We start from the raw sequence: 21,659 nt of genomic DNA, 5'->3' as shown, positions 1-21,659 counted from the left end.
CACCTCCATGCTTCACGGTTGGGATGGTGTTCTTGGGGTTATACTCATCCTTCTTCTTCCTCCAAACACGGCGAGTGGAGTTTAGACCAAAAAGCTCTATTTTTGTCTCATCAGACCACATGACCTTCTCCCATTCCTCCTCTGGATCATCCAGATGGTAATTGGCAAACTTCAGTCGGGCCTGGACATGCGCTGGCTTGAGCAGGGGGACCTTGCGTGCGCTGCAGGATTTTAATCCATGATGGCGTAGTGTGTTACTGATGGTTTTCTTTGAGACTGTGGTCCCAGCTCTCTTCAGGTCATTGACCAGGTCCTGCCTTGTAGTTCTGGGCTGATCCCTCACCTTCCTCATGATCATTGATGCCCCACGAGGTGAGATCTTGCATGGAGCCCCAGACCGAGGGTGATTGACCGTCATCTTGAACTTCTTCCATTTTCTAATAATTGCGCCAACAGTTGTTGCCTTCTCACCAAGCTGCTTGCCTATTGTCCTGTAGCCCATCCCAGCCTTGTGCAGGTCTACAATTTTATCCCTGATGTCCTTACACAGCTCTCTGGTCTTGGCCATTGTGGAGAGGTTGGAGTCTGTTTGATTGAGTGTGTGGAGAGGTGTCTTTTATATAGGTAACGAGTTCAAACAGGTGCAGTTAATACAGGTAATGAGTGGAGAACAGGAGGGCTTCTTAAAGAAAAACTAAGAGGTCTGTGAGACCCGGAATTCTTACTGGTTGGTAGGTGATCAAATAATTATGTCATGCAATAAAATGCAAATTAATTATTTAAAAATCATACAATGTGATTTTCTGGATTTTTGTTTTAGATTCCGTCTCTCACAGTTGAAGTGTACCTATGATAAAAATTACAGACCTCTACATGCTTTGTAAGTAGGAACACCTGCAAAATCGGCAGTGTATCAAATACTTGTTCTCCCCACTGTATTTGTTCAGATCTTGAAGATTCTCCTCTTCAATAGTAATATAATCAATTCTTCCAGTAACTTACCTAGGGTCAAAGGTCACTGGTCCATCACTAAAATGTATAGGATGATCCATAGAGAAGTCACTCTTCATGGACAGATGACTGGGTACTGGAGAGACTGATCTCAGAGTTTGGTTGGAGATTCTGGAAAACATAATAAATCCCCATGAAACTACATTATAAAATATATAAAAACTATATTTCAAGAGATAAAATACATTACATGAAGCAATAAAATATATGCCATTACATAAAGCAAAAAACATACACTGAGTATACAAAACATTAAGAACACCTTCCTAATATTGAGTTGCACCTCCCCTCTCTTTTGCCCTCAGAACAGCCTCAACTCGTCGGGGCATGGACTCTACAAGGTGTCGAAAGCGTCCCACAGTGATGCTGGCCCATGTTGACTCCAATGCGTCCCACAGTTGTGTCAAAATGGCTGGATGTCCTTTGGGTAGTGGACCACTCTTGATACACACAGGAAACTTTTGAGCGTGAACAACCCAGCAGCGTTGCAGTTCTTGACAAAAACCTGTGTGCCTGGTACCTACTACCATACCCCGTTCAAAGACACTTAAATATTTTGTCTTGCCTATTCACCATCTGAATGGCACATTTACACAATCCATGTCTCAATTGTCTCAAGGCTTAAAAATCCTTCATTAACCTGTCTCCTCCCCTTCATCTACACTGATTGAAGTTGATTTAACAAGTTACATAAATAAGAGATCATATCTTTCACCTGGATTCACCTTATCAATCTGTCATGGAAAAAGCAGGTGTTCATAATGTTTTGTACACTCAGTGTATTAAAATATATGACATAAACAACTAATTATAAGCAGATGCTTTACAGTATATACTCAGATACACAAAATACATCTGGTTTCAGATCTAGAAGATTCTCCTCTTCAATAGCAATATCATCAATTCTGACCAGTAACTTACCTGGGGTCAAAGGTCACTGGTCCATCACTAAAATTTATAGGATAATCCATAGAGAAGTGACTCTTCATGGACAGATGACTGGGTACTGGAGAGACTGATCTCAGAGTTTGGTTGGAGATTCTGGAAAACATAATAAATCACCATGAAACTACATTTTAAAATATATCAAAACTATATTTCAAGAGATAAAATACATTACATAAAGCAATAAAATATATGCCATTACATAAAGCAAAAAGCATACACTGAGTATACAAAACATTAAGAACACCTTCCTAATATTGAGTTTCACCTCCCCTCTCTTTTGCCCTCAGAACAGCCTCAACTCGTTGGGGCATGGACTCTACAAGGTGTCGAAAGCGTCCCACAGGGATGCTGGCCCATGTTGACTCCAATTAGTCCCACAGTTGTGTCAAAATGGCTGGACATTTATTTTGGGTGGTGGACCATTCTTGAAGCACACAGGAAACTTTTGAGCGTGAAAAACCCAGCAGCGTTGCAGTTCTTGACAAAAACCTGTGTGCCTGGTACCTACTACCATACCCCGTTCAAAGACACTTAAATATTTTGTCTTGCCTATTCACCATCTGAATGGCACATTTACACAATCCATGTCTCAATTGTCTCAAGGCTTAAAAATCATTCATTAACCTCTCTCCTCCCCTTCATCTACACTGATTGAAGTTGATTTAACAACTTACATAAATAAGAGATCATATCTTTCACCTGGATTCACCTTATCAATCTATGTCATGGAAAAAGCAGGTGTTCATAATGTTTTGTACACTCAGTGTATTAAAATATATGACATAAACAAATAATTATAAGCAGATGCTTTACAGTATATACTCAGATACACAAAATACATCTGGTTTCAGATCTAGAAGATTCTCCTCTTCAATAGTAATATGATACATTTTTACCTGGGGTCAAAGGTCACTGGTCCATCACTAAAATGTATAGGATGATCCATAGAGAAGTGACTCTTCATGGACAGATGACTGGGTACTGGAGAGACTGATCTCAGAGTTTGGTTGGAGATTCTGGAAAACATAATAAATCACCATGAAACTACATTTTAAAATATATCAAAACTATATTTCAAGAGATAAAATACATTACATAAAGCAATAAAATATATGCCATTACATAAAGCAAAAAGCATACACTGAGTATACAAAACATTAAGAACACCTTCCTAATATTGAGTTTCACCTCCCCTCTCTTTTGCCCTCAGAACAGCCTCAACTCGTTGGGGCATGGACTCTACAAGGTGTCGAAAGCGTCCCACAGGGATGCTGGCCCATGTTGACTCCAATTAGTCCCACAGTTGTGTCAAAATGGCTGGACATTTATTTTGGGTGGTGGACCATTCTTGAAGCACACAGGAAACTTTTGAGCGTGAAAAACCCAGCAGCGTTGCAGTTCTTGACAAAAACCTGTGTGCCTGGTACCTACTACCATACCCCGTTCAAAGACACTTACATATTTTGTCTTGCCTATTCACCATCTGAATGGCACATTTACACAATCCATGTCTCAATTGTCTCAAGGCTTAAAAATCATTCATTAACCTCTCTCCTCCCCTTCATCTACACTGATTGAAGTTGATTTAACAACTTACATAAATAAGAGATCATATCTTTCACCTGGATTCACCTTATCAATCTATGTCATGGAAAAAGCAGGTGTTCATAATGTTTTGTACACTCAGTGTATTAAAATATATGACATAAACAAATAATTATAAGCAGATGCTTTACAGTATATACTCAGATACACAAAATACATCTGGTTTCAGATCTAGAAGATTCTCCTCTTCAATAGTAATATGATACATTTTTACCTGGGGTCAAAGGTCACTGGTCCATCACTAAAATGTATAGGATGATCCATAGAGAAGTGACTCTTCATGGACAGATGACTGGGTACTGGAGAGACTGATCTCAGAGTTTGGTTGGAGATTCTGGAAAACATAATAAATCCCCATGAAACTACATTTTAAAATATATCAAAACTATATCTCAATAGATAAAATACATTACATGAAGCAATAAAATATATGCCATTACATAAAGCAACAAACATACACTGAGTATACAAAACATTAAGAACACCTTCCTAATATTGAGTTGCACCTCCCCTCTCTTTTGCCCTCAGAACAGCCTCAACTCGTCGGGGCATGGACTCTACAAGGTGTCGAAAGCGTCCCACAGGGATGCTGGCCCATGTTGACTCCAGTGCGTCCCACAGTTGGGTCAAAATGGCTGGATGTCCTTTGGGTAGTGGACCATTCTTGATACACACAGGAAACTTTTGAGCGTGAAAAACCCAGCAGCGTTGCAGTTCTTGACAAAAACTTGTGTGCCTGGTATCTATTACCATACCCCGTTCAAAGGCACTTAAATCTTTTGTCTTGCCTATTCACCATCTGAATGGCACATTTACACAATCCATGTCTCAATTGTCTCAAGGCTTAAAAATGTTGTGTCAAAATGGCTGGATGTCCTTTGGGTAGTGGACCACTCTTGATACACACAGGAAACTTTTGAGCGTGAACAACCCAGCAGCATTGCAGTTCTTGACAAAAACCTGTGTGCCTGGTACCTACTACCATACCCCGTTCAAAGGCACTTAAATCTTTTGTTTAGCCTATTCACCATCTGAATGGCACATTTACACAATCCATGTCTCAATTGTCTCAAGGCTTAAAAATTATTCATTAACCTCTCTCCTCCCCTTCATCTACACTGATTGAAGTTGATTTAACAACTTACATAAATAAGAGATCATATCTTTCACCTGGATTCACCTTATCAATCTATGTCATGGAAAAAGCAGGTGTTCATAATGTTTTGTACACTCAGAATATTAAAATATATTACATAAACAAATAATTATAAGCAGATGCTTTACAGTATATACTCAGATACACAAAATACATCTGGTTTCAGATCTTGAAGATTCTCATCTTCAATAATAATATTATAAATTTTTACCTAGGGTCAAAGGTCACTGGTCCATCACTAAAATGTATAGGATGATCCATAGAGAAGTCACTCTTCATGGACAGATGACTGGGTACTGGAGAGACTGATCTCAGAGTTTGGTTGGAGATTCTGGAAAACATAATAAATCACCATGAAACTACATTTTAAAATATATCAAAACTATATTTCAAGAGATAAAATACATTACATAAAGCAATAAAATATATGCCATTACATAAAGCAAAAAGCATACACTGAGTATACAAAACATTAATAACACCTTCCTAATATTGAGTTTCACCTCCCCTCTCTTTTGCCCTCAGAACAGCCTCAACTCGTTGGGGCATGGACTCTACAAGGTGTCGAAAGAGTCCCACAGGGATGCTGGCCCATGTTGACTCCAATTAGTCCCACAGTTGTGTCAAAATGGCTGGACATTTATTTTGGGTGGTGGACCATTCTTGAAGCACACAGGAAACTTTTGAGCGTGAAAAACCCAGCAGCGTTGCAGTTCTTGACAAAAACCTGTGTGCCTGGTACCTACTACCATACCCCGTTCAAAGACACTTACATATTTTGTCTTGCCTATTCACCATCTGAATGGCACATTTACACAATCCATGTCTCAATTGTCTCAAGGCTTAAAAATCATTCATTAACCTCTCTCCTCCCCTTCATCTACACTGATTGAAGATGATTTAACAACTTACATAAATAAGAGATCACATCTTTCACCTGGATTCACCTTATCAATCTATGTCATGGAAAAAGCAGGTGTTCATAATGTTTTGTACACTCAGAATATTAAAATATATTACATAAACAATTATAAGCAGATGCTTTACAGTATATACTCAGATACACAAAATACATCTGGTTTCAGATCTAGAAGATTCTCCTCTTCAATAGTAATATGATACATTTTTACCTGGGTTCAAGGTCACTGGTCCATCACTAAAATGTATAGGATGATCCATAGAGAAGTCACTCTTCATGGACAGATGACTGGGTACTGGAGAGACTGATCTCAGAGTTTGGTTGGAGATTCTGGAAAACATAATAAATCACCATGAAACTACATTTTAAAATATATCAAAACTATATTTCAATAGATAAAATACATTACATGAAGCAATAAAATATATGCCATTACATAAAGCAAAAAACATACACTGAGTATACAAAACATTAAGAACACCTTCATAATATTGAGTTGCCCCCCCCCCCCCCCCTCCTTTTGCCCTCAGAACAGCATCAACTCGTCGGGGCATGGACTCTACAAGGTGTCGAAAGCGTCCCACAGGGATGCTGGCCCATGTTGACTCCTATGATTCCCACAGTTGGGTCAAGTTGGCTGGATGTCCTTTGGGTGGTGGACCATTCTTGAGACACACAGGAAACTGTTTAGCGCGAAAAGCCCAGCAGCGTTGCAGTTCTTGATACAAATCGGTGCGCCTGGCACTGATTGAAATGGATTTAACAAGTGACATCAATAAGAGATCATATCTTCACCTGGATTCACCTGTCAATCTATGTCATGGAAAAAGCAGGTGTTCATAATGTTTTGTACACTCAGTGTACATAAAGCATTAAATTATGTGACATTACACAAAGCATTTAAATATATGCCATTACATAAAGCAACAAACAAACAGTGTAAAAAACATTAAGAACACCCTCCTAATATTGAGTTGCAACCCCCCCCTACCAGTCTCCTCCCCTGCATCTACACTGACTGAAGTGGATTTAACAAGTGTAACTTACTTGTAACATGGTCACATTGGCCTCCTGATTCACTTCCTCATCTCAGTTCCACTTTAATCCTTAAGAGTCTATTCATGCACATACTTTATAATATGTCCATATATAGTTATAATCTGTTCTAGGAACATCTACCCAAAATATTACACCTTCTTTATTACTTCACCAAACATACACTACATGATCAAAAGTATGTGGACACCTGCTGGTCCAACATCTCATTACACCTGCTGGTCCAACATCTCATTACACCTCCTGGTGAAACATCTCATTACACCTACTGGTACAACATCTCATTACACCTGCTGGTCCAACATCTCATTACACCTGCTGGTCCAACATCTCATTACACCTACTGGTACAACATCTCATTACACCTACTGGTACAACATCTCATTACACCTACTGGTACAACATCTCATTACACCTGCTGGTCCAACATCTCATTACACCTGCTGGCCAACATCTCATTACACCTGCTGGTCCAACATCTCATTACACCTGCTGGCCAACATCTCATTACACCTGCTGGTCCAACATCTCATTACACCTGCTGGTCCAACATCTCATTACACCTGCTGGTCCAACATCTCATTACACCTGCTGGTCCAACATCTCATTACACCTGCTGGCCAACATCTCATTACACCTGCTGGTCCAACATCTCATTACACCTGCTGGTCCAACATCTCATTACACCTGCTGGTCCAACATCTCATTACACCTGCTGGCCAACATCTCATTACACCTGCTGGTCCAACATCTCATTACACCTGCTGGTCCAACATCTCATTACACCTGCTGGTCCAACATCTCATTACACCTGCTGGTCCAACATCTCATTACACCTGCTGGCCAACATCTCATTACACCTGCTGGTCCAACATCTCATTACACCTGCTGGTCCAACATCTCATTACACCTGCTGGCCAACATCTCATTACACTTGATGCTCCAACATCTCATTACACCTCCTGGTCCAACATCTCATTCCAAAATCATGGGCATTAATATGGAGTTGGTTCCCCCTTTGCTGCTATACCAGCCTCCACTTTTCTTAGAAGGCTTTCCACTAGATGTTGGAACATTGCTGCGGGGACTTGCTTCCATTCAGCAACAAGAGAATTAGTGAGGTCGGGCACTGATGTTGGGCGATTAGGCCTGGCTCGCAGTAGGCATTCCCAAGGTATTCCCAAGGTGTTCGATGGGGTTGAGGTCAGGGCTCTGTGCAGGCCAGTCAAGTTCTTCCAGTTCAAACCATTTCTGTATGGACCTTGCTTTGTGCACAGAATCGTCTAGAATGTCATTGTATGCGGTAGCGTTAAGATTTCCCTTCACTGGAACTAAGGGGCCTAGCCCGAACCACGAAAAACAGCCCCAGACCATTATTCCTCCTCCACCAAACTTTACAGTTGGCACTATGCATTAGGGCAGGTAGCGTTCTCCTGGCATCCGCCAAACCCAGATTTGTCAGTCGGACTGCCAGATGGTGAAGCGTGATTCATCACTCCAGAGAACGTGTTTCCACTGCTCCAGAGTCCAATGGCGGCGAGCTTGTTGGAAATGTTGCATCCTATGACCGTGCCACGTTGAAAGTCACTGAGCTCTTCAGTAAAGCTATTCTACTGCTAATGTTTGTCTATGGAGATTGCATGGCTGTGTGTTCGATTATATACACTTGTCAGCAACGGGTGCGACTGAAATAGCCGAATCCACTAATTTGATGGGGTGTCCACATACTTTTGTATATATAGTGTATGTGTAAAAATAAATACATATATACAGTACCAGTCAAAGGTTTGGACACAGCTACTCATTTAAGGGTTTTTCTTAATTTTTACTATTTTCTACATTGTAGAATAATAGTGAAGACATCAAAACTATGAAATAACACACATGGAATCATGTAGTAACCAAAAAAGTGTTAAACAAATCAAAAAATATTTTATATTTGAGATTCTTCAAAGTAGCCACCCTTTGCCTTGATGACAGCTTTGCACACTCTTGAGCAATTTCCAAACGCCTGAAGGTACCACGTTCATCTGTACAAACAATGTATAAACACCATGGGACCACGCAGCCGTCATACCGCTCAGGAAGGAGACGCGTTCTGTCTCCTAGAGATGAACGTACTTTGGTGCGAAAAGTGAAAATCAATCCCAGAACAACAGCAAAGGACTTGATGCTGGAGGAAACACGTACAAAAGTATCTATATCCACAGTAAAACGAGTCCTATATCGACATAACCTGAAAGGCCGCTCAGCAAGGAAGAAGCCACTGCTCCAAAACCACCATAAAAAAGCCAGACTACGGTTTGCAACTGCACATGGGGACGAAGATCATACTTTTTGGAGAAATGTCCTCTGGTCTGATGAAACAAAAATAGAACTGTTTGGCCATAATGACCATCGTTATGTTTGGAGGAAAAAGGGGGTTGATTGCAAGCCGAAGAACACCATCCCAACCGTGAAGCACGGGGGTGGCAGCATCATGCTGTGGGGGTGCTTTGCTGCAGGAGGGACTGGTGCACTTCACAAAATAGATGGCATCATGAGGAAGGAAAATTATTGGATATATTGAAGCAACATCTCAAGACATCAGTCAGGAAGTTAAAGCTTGGTCACAAATGGGTCTTCCAAATGGACAATGACCCCAAGCATACTTCCAAAGTTGTGGCAAAATGGCTTAAGGACAACAAAGTCAAGGTATTGGAGTGGCCATCATAAAGCCCTGACCTCAATCCTATAGAAAATTTGTGGGCAGAACTGAAAAAGCGTGTGCGAGCAAGGAGGCCTACAAACCTGACTCAGTTACACCAGCTCTGTCAGGAGGAATGGGCCAAAATTCACCCAACTTATTGTGGGAAGCTTGTGGAAGGCTACCCGAAACGTTTGACCCAAGTTAAACAATTTAAAGGCAACGCTACCAAATACTAATTGAGTGTATGTAAACTTTTGACCCACTGGGAATGTGATGAAAGACATTTCACATTCTTAAAATAAAGTGGTGATCCTAACTGACCTAAGACAGGGAATTCTTACTAGGATTAAATGTCAGGAATTGTGAAAAACTGAGTTTAAATGTATTTGGCTAAGGTGTATGTAAACTTCTGACTTCAACTGTAGATTGTAATATGTATTTTTCTGGCTTGTCTTCCCCAGTGATTTGACCCACGCACTCCTACTGCTTATTATGTGACTTGTTAAGCGCATTTCTACTCCTGAAACTTTTCAGGCTTGCCATAACAAAGGGGTTGAATACTTACTGATTCAAGACATTTCAGCTTTTCATTTTTAATTACATTTGTAAAGACTTCGTAAAACATAATTCCATTTTGACATTATGGGGTATTGTGTGTAGGCCAGTGACCAAATACATCTGAATTGTATGCATTTTAAATTCAGGCTTTAAAATAACAAAATGTGGAAAAAGTCAAGGGGTGTGAATACTTTCTGAAGGCACTTTATATACCTAAAATCCGGCAAATTGAGAGCTCTCTACTAAAGTTTTACAAACAATAAAAACCTTGGCGCGCCCGAAAATATTATTAAAAAGTTTGGTCCTTGGACACAGAGGGGTTAAACACTAAAGTTACCGTCCATCTAGTGAAGAGAGGAGAACCGGACAGAGGGAGCGTAGGCCAGCATCCGTCAACGAGAGAGGGAGAAGCCCTCCACGGTATTTAACAGGTGGAAGAAACAACCCGGGAGCTCCATCGGTCCACAAGAAATGCAGGCAGCCGGTGTTGATGTAGTGGTAGCTAGGATAACTAGCATGCTGCTGGTAGACTAGTTAGCTTAGCTAGCTGTACCGACTAGCTTGGATAGCTAGCAGGTCGTTCGTCTGTCCCTCGAGGATGATGACGAATCCGGTGAACCACACAATTAAACAAGACTAGCGAGTGAAAAGGACCTGGCAACACTCATTCTGTCACTGACCATTACGCAAAAAGCAAATTGAACAATAAACTTCGGTGTCTCAACACTGTAACGAACTCCGTCGTTATTCCCCAAGATCACCTCAGCCCACTCAGCGAGTAACTAGACAATATGCTTGGCGCCAAACCGTACGTGGACGCGGACAGTTCTGTACGGGGACGCGGACAGTTCCAGAACGCGGACATGAGCAGAGCCACACAATAAACTAAACCCAGTCTTTAAAGTCGGGTACATTAGTAATATTCTTTTTTTATTATGTCAAACAAAAATTATTCGTTTTTTAAAACAATATTTTGAGATCTGGGCACGTATCCAAAAAGTGTCTCAGAGTAGAAAATTGGTCCTCTCTCTCCCCAGACAGACTAATTTTAGACCACTAACCCCTAAACAGAGATACAGCATGTTGGTTGTGGTTAACACAGTGACAAATAATTCTTGAATGTACATCTGCCGCACTCTCAGAGAAATAAGTAGCACTGCTAGGTTTTACACAGTCAAATGTAACAAATAACTACATTTTTTATAAAGAACTGTACACATGATACATTTGTAACATCAATATAAAAAATTGTTTAAAAAAATAAATCCAGTAATATGAGATCTGTATGTAAAACATTTACCTTTGAATTTAGCAGATGTTTTTGTCCAGGGCCTGGTATCCCAAAAGCATCTTAAGGCTAAGTTAATCGTTAGAACCTTCGTAGGCGCATTGTTAAATCTCTGAGCTGTTTCCCAAAACCATCGTTATTAACGTTGCACTTGAAAACGCTCATATTCTAACACCTGCCTCAGACCACTTGTAGAACAGCTGAGTGCGTCGATAGATGCTTTTTTGCCCTCCCGCGTCACTTTATACACAGAAGATCTCCGCTAAACATAGAATCACATGGTTTATCCGTCTCTTTGTGACCGCAGATAAATTCAGAACAAAGTTGACTACAAATACAAAGTTGCAAATGTCTTTGCAATTGATGCAAACAAGCGACGTATAAAATTATGCTTAGTTCAAATTGATTAGTTCAAATTGACAGATTAATTTATTTAACTAATTTTGAGGTAGGAAGTGCTTCTGTTACCAAGTAACCTGCTGGAATAGGCTACTGAGGATGGGGTCGTAATTTCAATCACTGAATCAAATATTAATAATATGGATATGAACTGATTAGGACAATGCTTGTCAACAACAGCCAGGTAATTTCTTTTTTACCGGTTGCCTAATCTCTCTCTCTCTCTCTCTTACCTGTTGCCTTCTCTCTCTCTCTCTCTCTCTCTCTCTCTCTCTCTCTCTCTCTCTCTCTCTTACCTGTTGCCTTTCTCTCTCTCTCTATCTCTCTCTCTCACACACACACACACACACACACACACACACACACACACACACACACACACACACACACACACACACCTGCTGTCTCAACCTCTGAATGCTCGACTATGAAAAGCCAACTGACATTTACTCCGGAGATGCTGACCTGTTGCACCCTCTATAACCACTGTGATTATTATTTGACCCTTGCTGGTCGTCTATGAACATTTGAATATTTTGAAGAACGATCTGGCCTTAATGGCCATGTACTGTTATAATCTCCCACCAGCACAGCCAGAAGAGGACTGGCCACCCCTCAGAGCCTGGTTCCTCTCTAGGTTTCTTCCTAGGTTCCTGCCTTTCTAGGGAGTTTTTCCTAGCCACAGTGCTTCAACATCCGAACATGCGCTGTTCGGCACGAGATGACCGTTAGAGCCAATGACCTTCAAATCAAATTGTATTTCTCACATGCGCTGAATACAACAGGTGTACACTTTACCGTGAAATGCTTACTAACGAGCCCTTTCCCAACAATGCAGTTAAAAACAAAGAAAAAGTAAATAGTAACACAATGAAATAATAATAATGAGGCTATAAGGAGTACCAGTACTGAGTCAATGTGCAGGGGTACCAGGTAGTTGAGGTAATAACTAGACTATATACAAGGAGTACCAGTACTGAGTCAATGTGCAGGGGTACCAGGTAGTTGAGGTAATAACTAGACTATATACAAGGAGTACTAGTACTGAGTCAATGTCCAGGGGTACCAGGTAGTTGAGGTAATAACTAGACTATATACAAGGAGTACCAGTACTGAGTCAATGTGCAGGGGTACCAGGTAGTTGAGGTAATAACTAGACTATATACAAGGAGTACCAGTACTGAGTCAATGTGCAGGGGTACCAGGTAGTTGCGGTAATAACTAGACTATATACAAGGAGTACCAGTACTGAGTCAATGTGCAGGGGTACCAGGTAGTTGAGGTAATATGTACATGTAGGTAGGTGTAAAAGTGACTCGGCAATCAGGATAGAGATTACATCTCCTCATCCAGGGAGTGCACACACACACACTCACTCACTGACACACACACACACACACACACACACACAAACACACACACACACAAACACACACACACACAAACACACACACACACACACACACACACACACACACACAAACACACACACACACACACACACACACACAAACACAAACACACACACACACACACACACACACACACACACACAGGGAGGGAATGTAGTGTTTGTTTAATATTGTTTCAGGACAATGAAAATTGAAAAAAGTATTAGTCTATGGATTTTGAAAACAACAAAAATAAATGGGAAAATGGGAGAGGAGAAATGACTGGAGACAGTGTTGTTTAACCCACTGACCATGACCCATGAGTTCTTCTTACCTTTGTTCAGTATAAAAGTCTCCCTCTCTAAACTTTATAGGACGATCCATAGACTCGTCATTCTTCATGAACACACAGCTGGGTACAGGGGAGGCTGGTCTCTCCTGCTTGATTGGGCTTCAACACAACAGAGACAAACATTACATCTCTCATCTACTCTGAGCTCAGATGGGGAAACAAGAGTTTCATTCCAAAACGCTATACAGTGGGGGAAAAAAGTATTTAGTCAGCCACCAATTGTGCAAGTTCTCCCACTTAAAAAGATGAGAGAGGCCTGTACTTTTCATCATAGGTACACGTCAACTATGACAGACAAAATGAGGGAAAAAAATCCAGAAAATCACATTGTAGGATTTTTTATGAATTTATTTGCAAATTATGGTGGAAAATAAGTATTTGGTCAATAACAAAAGTGTCTCAATACTTTGTTATATACCCTTTGTTGGCAATGACACAGGTCAAACGTTTTCTGTAAGTACGAACATTACATTCCAACTAAACAATGGTTTTAAATCACATCTAAAATCTAATCTCCTATATAGCGTTTTGGAATATAAATTCTTAAACAATATTGTCAGCTCACCTTTTAGTTTTGGTGTCATGTTCCCCAGAGAGACTCATTTTAGAGGCAGGGCCCCCCTCCTCTCTCTCCCCAGAGAGACTCATTTTAGAGGCAGGGCCCCCCTCCTCTCTCTCCCCAGAGAGACTCATTTTAGAGGCAGGGACCCCCTCCTCTCTCTCCCCAGAGAGACTCATTTTAGAGGCAGGGCCCCCCTCCTCTCTCTCCCCAGAGAGACTCATTTTAGAGCACTGACCCCTAAACAGAGATGCAGCATGTTTATTGTTCTCTTTTATTCATGACCTCTTAGAAATAAAACAGTTTACTAACAGACACATCCAAACAGTCAGGTGATTTAATGCAATGACCTTTTCTAGCCCAATGACTACGCAAAACCCACCAACAAGGCCTGAAAACTAGGCCAAAACATAGACCCTGATAGGCCTACATCTTATTTCAGATAGCCTCCAGTAGCCTGGACAAGATGTAGGCAAGATGTAAGCTGAACGATTTAGCAGCTTGCTTAGTTCAAGTAGACAGATTAATTAATTTAACATGAATAGCAAGACGATGTTGAGGTAGGAAGTGCTTCTGTTGCCCAGTAGCCTGCTGGAATAGGCTACTGAGGATGGGGTCGTAATTTCAATCAATGAATGAAATATTAATAATATGGATATGAACTGAATAGGTCCATGCTTGTCAACAACAGCCAGGTTATTTTTATACCTGTAGTTGAGATAGAACTGTGACCATGGTGACACTTGATAACTTCCAATTGAATTAACTAAACACGGCCATTATTAATTACATAATAACACAAGGCTACAACAACAATAAACTGAAGTTAAAGGCTATTTATTACATCTGTTTGCCAGCTCCAGGTTGGCTACACAAGTGGCACAAAATGATTTGCAACGACTCCAGTCATTTCAACATATTTATAGTATAAAATGGCAGGCTACAGTAGCCTAGACAGGCATAACAATTAATAGGCTACTTGATGGCCAACAGATCTATCATTCTCCACATTTAATGTCAGTTTCATTGTGGAGTTTTTCTCATAACAGAAGCACATGTTGGAGTTCCATAACTTCCATTTTCAAAATGTCAAATTTCCACTCGCGAAACCCAAGAACTGAGTGTAAAAACCTTCGCATGATATGGTTTTCCATAAGCAAAGTCGACATTAACCCATAAGAAAATGCATCAAATTCCCTTTCAGGATCCATATTTTGGTATTTTTAAGGTAAATGATGAAGACAGCTGTCTATCGAAACATTGTTTATCAGGTTATTACACTATTTCATCTGAGCTCATAGAGTGAGACTCTCCTTTTCTTTTACAAGTGTTCTCCTCTGTTACCCAGCACCTCTCCTAAACAGGTGTTCTACTCTGTTACCCAGCACCTCTCCTAAACAGGTGTTCTACTCTGTTAGCCAGCACCTCTCCTAAACAGGTGTTTACATTTTTTTTTCTACTCTGCTAGCCAGCACCTCTCCTAAACAGGTGTTCTACTCTGTTACCCAGCACCTCTCCTAAACAGGTGTTCTCCTCTGTTACCCAGCACCTCTCCTAAACAGGTGTTCTCCTCTGTTACCCAGCACCTCTCCTAAACAGGTGTTCTACTCTGTTATCCAGCACCTCTCCTAAACAGGTGTTCTACTCTGCTAGCCAGCACCTCTCCTAAACAGGTGTTCTCCTCTGTTAGCCAGCACCTCTCCTAAACAGGTGTTCTACTCTGCTAGCCAGCACCTCTCCTAAACAGGTGTTCTCCTCTGTTAGCCAGCACCTCTCCTAAACAGGTGTTCTACTCCGCTAGCCAGCACCTCTCCTAAACAGGTGTTCTACTCCGCTAGCCAGCACCTCTCCTAAACAGGTGTTCTACTCTGCTAGCCAGCACCTCTCCTAAACAGGTGTTCTACTCTGCTAGCCAGCACCTCTCCTAAACAGGTGTTCTCCTCTGTTAGCCAGCACCTCTCCTAAACAGGTGTTCTACTCTGCTAGCCAGCACCTCTCCTAAACAGGTGTTCTACTCTGCTAGCCAGCACCTCTCCTAAACAGGTGTTCTACTCTGTTATCCAGCACCTCTCCTAAACAGGTGTTCTACTCTGCTACCCAGCACCTCTCCTAAACAGGTGTTCTACTCTGCTAGCCAGCACCTCTCCTAAACAGGTGTTCTACTCTGCTAGCCAGCACCTCTCCTAAACAGGTGTTCTACTCTGCTAGCCAGCACCTCTCCTAAACAGGTGTTCTACTCCGCTACCCAGCACCTCTCCTAAACAGGTGTTCTACTCTGTTATCCAGCACCTCTCCTAAACAGGTGTTCTACTCTGCTAGCCAGCACCTCTCCTAAACAGGTGTGTGTTTCTTTTGCCTCCAGTTTAAGGTAAAGGACACCTGACTTTATATTTAAAGCCTTTTGGAATCCACATTTTCCACTAAATAAGAAGTTATATTTCCTGGGGCCAGAAAAGGCTCTGCATGGTAGGAATGGCCCAGCAGCACTCCAACACTAGTTTGGTGAATTCCAAATGTTCCCTTTATTCTAGATTATTAACCTGAAATACTCACTTTACTTTCAAACTGCGTTGCAGTTTAGAGATTAAACTATGAGCTGCTCTGTCATCTCAAAATGGCCCCTGTACAGATACTTTGTTATTTTCAGTTTCAACTGCAGTCATGGCCTCACCCCTTTATATACCAATAGTAACCAGAGGGTGGCGCTAACAGTCAGTTGCATGTGATTGCAGTGACTCCTGACATTGTGCCAAAGCTTGCTTAAAAATTTTTTATAGTCCTTCTTCAAGACATCTCTTACATTATTTTAGCTAAACTTATAATTTACTCGAAACCAGGTTTAGTTGTGTTTTTTTCTCTCCGAAATATGATTTACTGTAGGCCTATAATAATTGTTAACAGTCCTCAAATAAACTGTCTTAAAAATGATCTGATGATTAGTTGAATCAGGTGTGTAAGTCCTGGGCAAGAACAAAAGGATTGAGAAACCCTGAGATAAACATCAAACCATATCATTGAAACGCTCCTGCACCATCTTTACCAGACGTTTTGCTGATAACACGTAGACCTACTGATTAGTTTCCATTTTGAAAACTGCTGTCTGTCAGCAACTAAGCTCAAGTAGCAGTTCTACTAACTAGTACTATCTCATTCCAGGTATTCATTCTCTTACTCTGTCTATTAGAATGGATTATTGTTCGGAAATACTTACTTTATTTTTCAGTTCTCTCCATATAGTGTTTTCTGCGCGGTCGTCTCAAAATGGATCCTGTACAAAAGAAACATTTACTTTCAGTTTCAGCTCAACCGTCTCCCCGCCCTGATAATAAAGTGTTTTATTGGTATCTTCCACTAGATGGCAGTAAACACCTGCTGTAACTAGACTTTACAACACCATGTGTTTGGTTTCCTGGTCCTGCTGACTCATACTACACTTACATTTTAGTCATTTATCAGAAGCTCTTATCCAGAGCGACTTCCAGTTGGTCCTGGTGACTCCTGGGCCCTTATTCATAAAGGCAGTGTCCCAGAGAAGGAGTGTTGATCTAGGATCAGGTCCCCCCTCTCCATGTAGTCTTATTCATTATGATCTAAAAGGCTAAACTGATCCCAGATCAGCATTCATATGACTGCTGTCGCAGGTGACTCTTCAAGATGAGGCTCATGATTTATAAATTATATATATATTTTTTATCTTTACAGAAATGGTCTTTATTTAAACCAAGGAAGTTTGAGTTAGTAGCGATGAATTTGCATCTGTCAGCTGCTCTAAACCTATGTGATTGGATGTTATAGACCCCCATCTGAACAGTTTCTTTCCCCATGCTGTAGCCCTCACCAACTGGCCATCTGGTCCATAGAGACTAAAGGACTATGCCCTCTATGCTGCTCACCACATCAAGCCATTTCTGAACTGTACACTACCATCTGGTCCATAGAGACTAAAGGACTATACACTCTATGCTGCTCACCACATCAAGCCATCTCTGAACTGTACACTACCATCTGGCCCATAGAGACTAAAGGACTATACACTCTATGCTGCTCACCACATCAAGCCATCTCTGAACTGTACACTACCATCTGGCCCATAGAGACTAAAGGACTATACACTCTATACTGCTCACCACATCAAGCCATCTCTGAACTGTACACTACCATCTGGCCCATAGAGACTAAAGGACTATACACTCACTCTATGCTGCACACCACATCAAGCCATCTCTGAACTGTACACTACCATCTGGCCCATAGAGACTAAAGGACTATACACTCACTCTATGCTGCACACCACATCAAGCCATCTCTGAACTGTACACTACCATCTGGCCCATAGAGACTAAAGGACTATACACTCACTCTATGCTGCACACCACATCAAGCCATCTCTGAACTGTACACTACCATCTGGTCCATAGAGACTAAAGGACTATGCCCTCTATGCTGCTCACCACATCAAGCCATCTCTGAACTGTACACTACCATCTGGTCCATAGAGACTAAAGGACTATGCCCTCTATGCTGCTCACCACATCAAGCCATCTCTGAACTGTACACTACCATCTGGTCCATAGAGACTAAAGGACTATACACTCTATGCTGCACACCACATCAAGCCATCTCTGAACTGTACACTACCATCTGGTCCATAGAGACTAAAGGACTATACACTCTATGCTGCTCACCACATCAAGCCATCTCTGAACTGTACACTACCATCTGGTCCATAGAGACTAAAGGACTATACACTCACTCTATGCTGCACACCATATCTCAAGCCTGCTCTGTCTATTGAATGTCTGACGACGACTTAACTTTATAATAGTTCTATGTAGCCTAGACTTACCAGTCTGCCCGTCTTTCCTTCAAATCAACACATTTATCCTACGTCTAATGTTGCCGAGAAATGTGCGCCACAGTTTCAACAGCCATATTGTAACTGCGTAGGCTACAAACTCACTTTCACTTTCATATGTGGAAAACGCATAACTTCTGACTGCACTGGTGTAGGAGAATAATATGACAGAACCCGGTGAGTTTGTGATCCTTCTACTAAGTAGTAATACTGTCATTCAAGGTATTTATTATCTTACTCTGTCCTTTAGACTAGATTATTGTTCAGAAATACTACATATTTTTTTATCTCTCCATATAGTGTTTTCTCCTCTGTCATCTCACTTTATATAACAACAGTAACCAGAGGGTGGCGCTAACAGTCAGTTGCATGCGACAGCAGTAACTCATCACATTGTATTGAATCTTGCTTCAGTTTTTTTTTTGTACTTCTTCTTGTTACATTATTTTAGCTAAACATATAATTTACTTGAAACCAAATTTAGTTGAGCCTTTTTCCTCAAATGTGAATTCCTGTATGCCTATTATAAAGTGTAAACAGGCCTACAAATCCAAAAGGTTTTTAATTTGAGAATGTTCATTTGTATGCCTCAAATAATAAACTGTCTTAAATTATCTGATGATTAGTTGAATCAGGTGTGTAAGTGCTGGGCAAGAACAAAAGGATTGAGAAACCCTGAGATAAACATCAAACCCTATCATTTAAAAGCTCCTCCACCATCTTTACCAGACGTTTGACTGATAACATGTGATAACACTTTGAAAACTGCTGTCTGTCAGCAACTCAGCTCAAGTAGCAGTTCTACTAACTAGTAATATCTCATTCCAGGTATTCATTCTCTTACTCTGTCCATTAGAATAGACTATTGTTCAGAAATACTTACTTTATTTTGTACTTCTCTCCAGACAGTGTTTTCTGCTCTGTCGTCTCAAAATGGATCCTGTACAAAAGACAGAAACGCCCTCTAGATGACAGCAGAGGCCTGCTCTTGGATCTACCCTGTCTAACCACCAGTTTAGTGACCTTGTTCCATCAATATGTCCATACTACTTCACAACCGATTTGAGGTCTTGACCAGCAATTGGACTCTAGAGAAGTGGAAACGCGTTCTTTGGAGTTCTGAATCACGCTTCATCATCTGGCAGTCCGACGGACGAATCTGGGTTTGGAGGATACCAGGAAAACACTACCTGCCCGAATGCATAGTGCCAACTGTAAAGTTTGGTGGAGGAGGAATAATGGTCTGGGGCTGTTTTTCATGGTTCAGGCTCCATAGTTCCAGTGAAGATAAATCTTAACGCTACAGCATAAAAATGACATTCTAGACGATTCTGTGCTTCCAACTTTGTGGCAACAGTTTGGGGAAAGCCCTTTCCTGTTTCATCATGACAATGTCCCCGTGCACAAAGCGAGGTCCACAAAGAAATGGCTTGTCGAGATTGGTGTGGAATAACTTGACTGGCCTACACAGAGCCCTGACCTCAACCCCATCGAACACCTCAATATTAGGATGGTGTTCTTAATGTTTTGTACACTCAGTATATGTTTGTTGCTTCATGTAATGGCATATATTTTATTGCTTTATGTAATGTATTTTATCTATTGAAATATAATTTTGATATATTTTAAAATGTAGTTTCATGGTGATTTATTATGTTTTCCAGAATCTCCAACCAAACTCTGAGATCAGTCTCTCCAGTACCAAGTCATCTGTCCATGAAGAGTGACATCTCTATGGATCATCCTATACATTTTAGTGATAAATCAGGGTCCTTTGACCCCAGGTAAGTTACTGGTCAGAATTGATGATATTGCTATTGAAGAGGAGAATCTTCAAGATCTGAAACCAGATGTATTTTGTGTATCTGAGTATATACTGTAAAGCATCTGCTTATAATTTGTTGTTTATGTCATATATTTTAATACACTGAGTGTACAACATTTTCCACAACATTTCCAACGGAGACCATCAGGTTGGTAAGTCATCATACTGTAGCTCAAACCTACTGTGATGACGACCTAACTTTATAATAGTTCGTAGCCTACCTAGCAGAATCTGCCCGTCTTTCTTTCAAAATCAACACATTTATCCATCTTCTTATGCAGTGGTGTAAAGTACTTAAGTAAAACTACTTTAAAGTATCTGTACTTTACTATTTATATTTTTAACAACTTTTACTTTTACTTCACTACATTCATGAAGAAAATTATGTACTTTTTACTCCATACATTTTCCCTGACACCCAAAAGTACTCGTTACATTCAGTAAATGGTCCAATTCGCACTTATCAAGAGAACATCGCTGGTCATCCCTACTGCCTCTGATCTGGCAGACTCACTAAACACATGCTTCCTTTGTAAATGATAAAAATTATGTCTGAGTGTTGGAAAGTGACCCTGGCTATCCATAAATGAAAATAACAAGAAAATGGTGCCGTCTGGTTTGCTTAATATAAGACATTTGAATTTGAATTATTCCTACTTTACTTTTACTTTTGATACTTAAGTATATTTTAGCAATTACATTTACTTTTGACTCTTAAGTATATTTAAAATCAAATACTTTTAGACTTTTACTCAAGTAGTATTTTACTGGGTGCCTTTCACTTTTACTTGAGTCATTTTCTATTAAGGTATCTTTACTTTTTCCACCACTGCATGCCGCAGCAGTAACTCATGACATTGTACCGAATCTTGCTTCAGTTTTTTTTTTCTTATAGTCCTTCTTCAAGACATTTTTCTTACATTATTTTTGATAAACATATAATTTACTCTAAACCAGTTTTAGCTGTGTTTTTTTCCTCCAATAATAATATTAATAATTAATAATAATAATGTCTCACTTTCTCTTGTAATAATTTCACTCATTCTAG

General features: G+C 40.5%; 1 protein-coding gene and 1 long non-coding RNA gene across 3 annotated transcripts in view; both read right to left on the bottom strand.

Annotated features, from left to right (window-relative positions):
* LOC311113845 (uncharacterized protein) overlaps positions 1–5,077 on the bottom strand; it is a 30,082-nt gene extending 25,005 nt beyond the window's left edge. Inside the window, exons 1-5 of the mRNA XM_084189138.1 lie at positions 4,932–5,077; positions 3,779–3,898; positions 2,856–2,975; positions 1,933–2,052; positions 1,003–1,122 (exon numbers count right to left, since the gene is read on the bottom strand). Coding sequence (XP_084045264.1) covers positions 1,003–1,122; positions 1,933–2,052; positions 2,856–2,975; positions 3,779–3,898; positions 4,932–5,062 — 611 coding nt within the window. The 5' untranslated portion in view covers positions 5,063–5,077. The remainder of the gene's footprint in view (positions 1–1,002; positions 1,123–1,932; positions 2,053–2,855; positions 2,976–3,778; positions 3,899–4,931) is intronic.
* An 8,355-nt stretch (positions 5,078–13,432) lies between these two features.
* LOC311113846 lies at positions 13,433–19,877 on the bottom strand. Of its 2 annotated transcripts, none has more exons than XR_014611046.1 (3): positions 19,670–19,877; positions 17,143–17,199; positions 13,433–13,471 (listed from the first exon to the last, which is right to left on the bottom strand). It is a non-coding gene; the product is annotated as an uncharacterized lncRNA (long non-coding RNA). The 2 variants fall into 2 exon arrangements; XR_014611047.1 differs by lacking the exon at positions 13,433–13,471 and adding an exon at positions 13,944–14,171.
* Positions 19,878–21,659: the final 1,782 nt, after the last annotated feature.

The sequence above is a fragment of the Coregonus lavaretus genome, assembly GCF_964263955.1.
Source record: "Coregonus lavaretus genome assembly, contig: HAP1_SCAFFOLD_2027, whole genome shotgun sequence".
NCBI classification, from domain to species: Eukaryota; Metazoa; Chordata; class Actinopteri; order Salmoniformes; family Salmonidae; genus Coregonus; species Coregonus lavaretus.
This window is presented reverse-complemented; position numbering and strand designations above follow the sequence as displayed.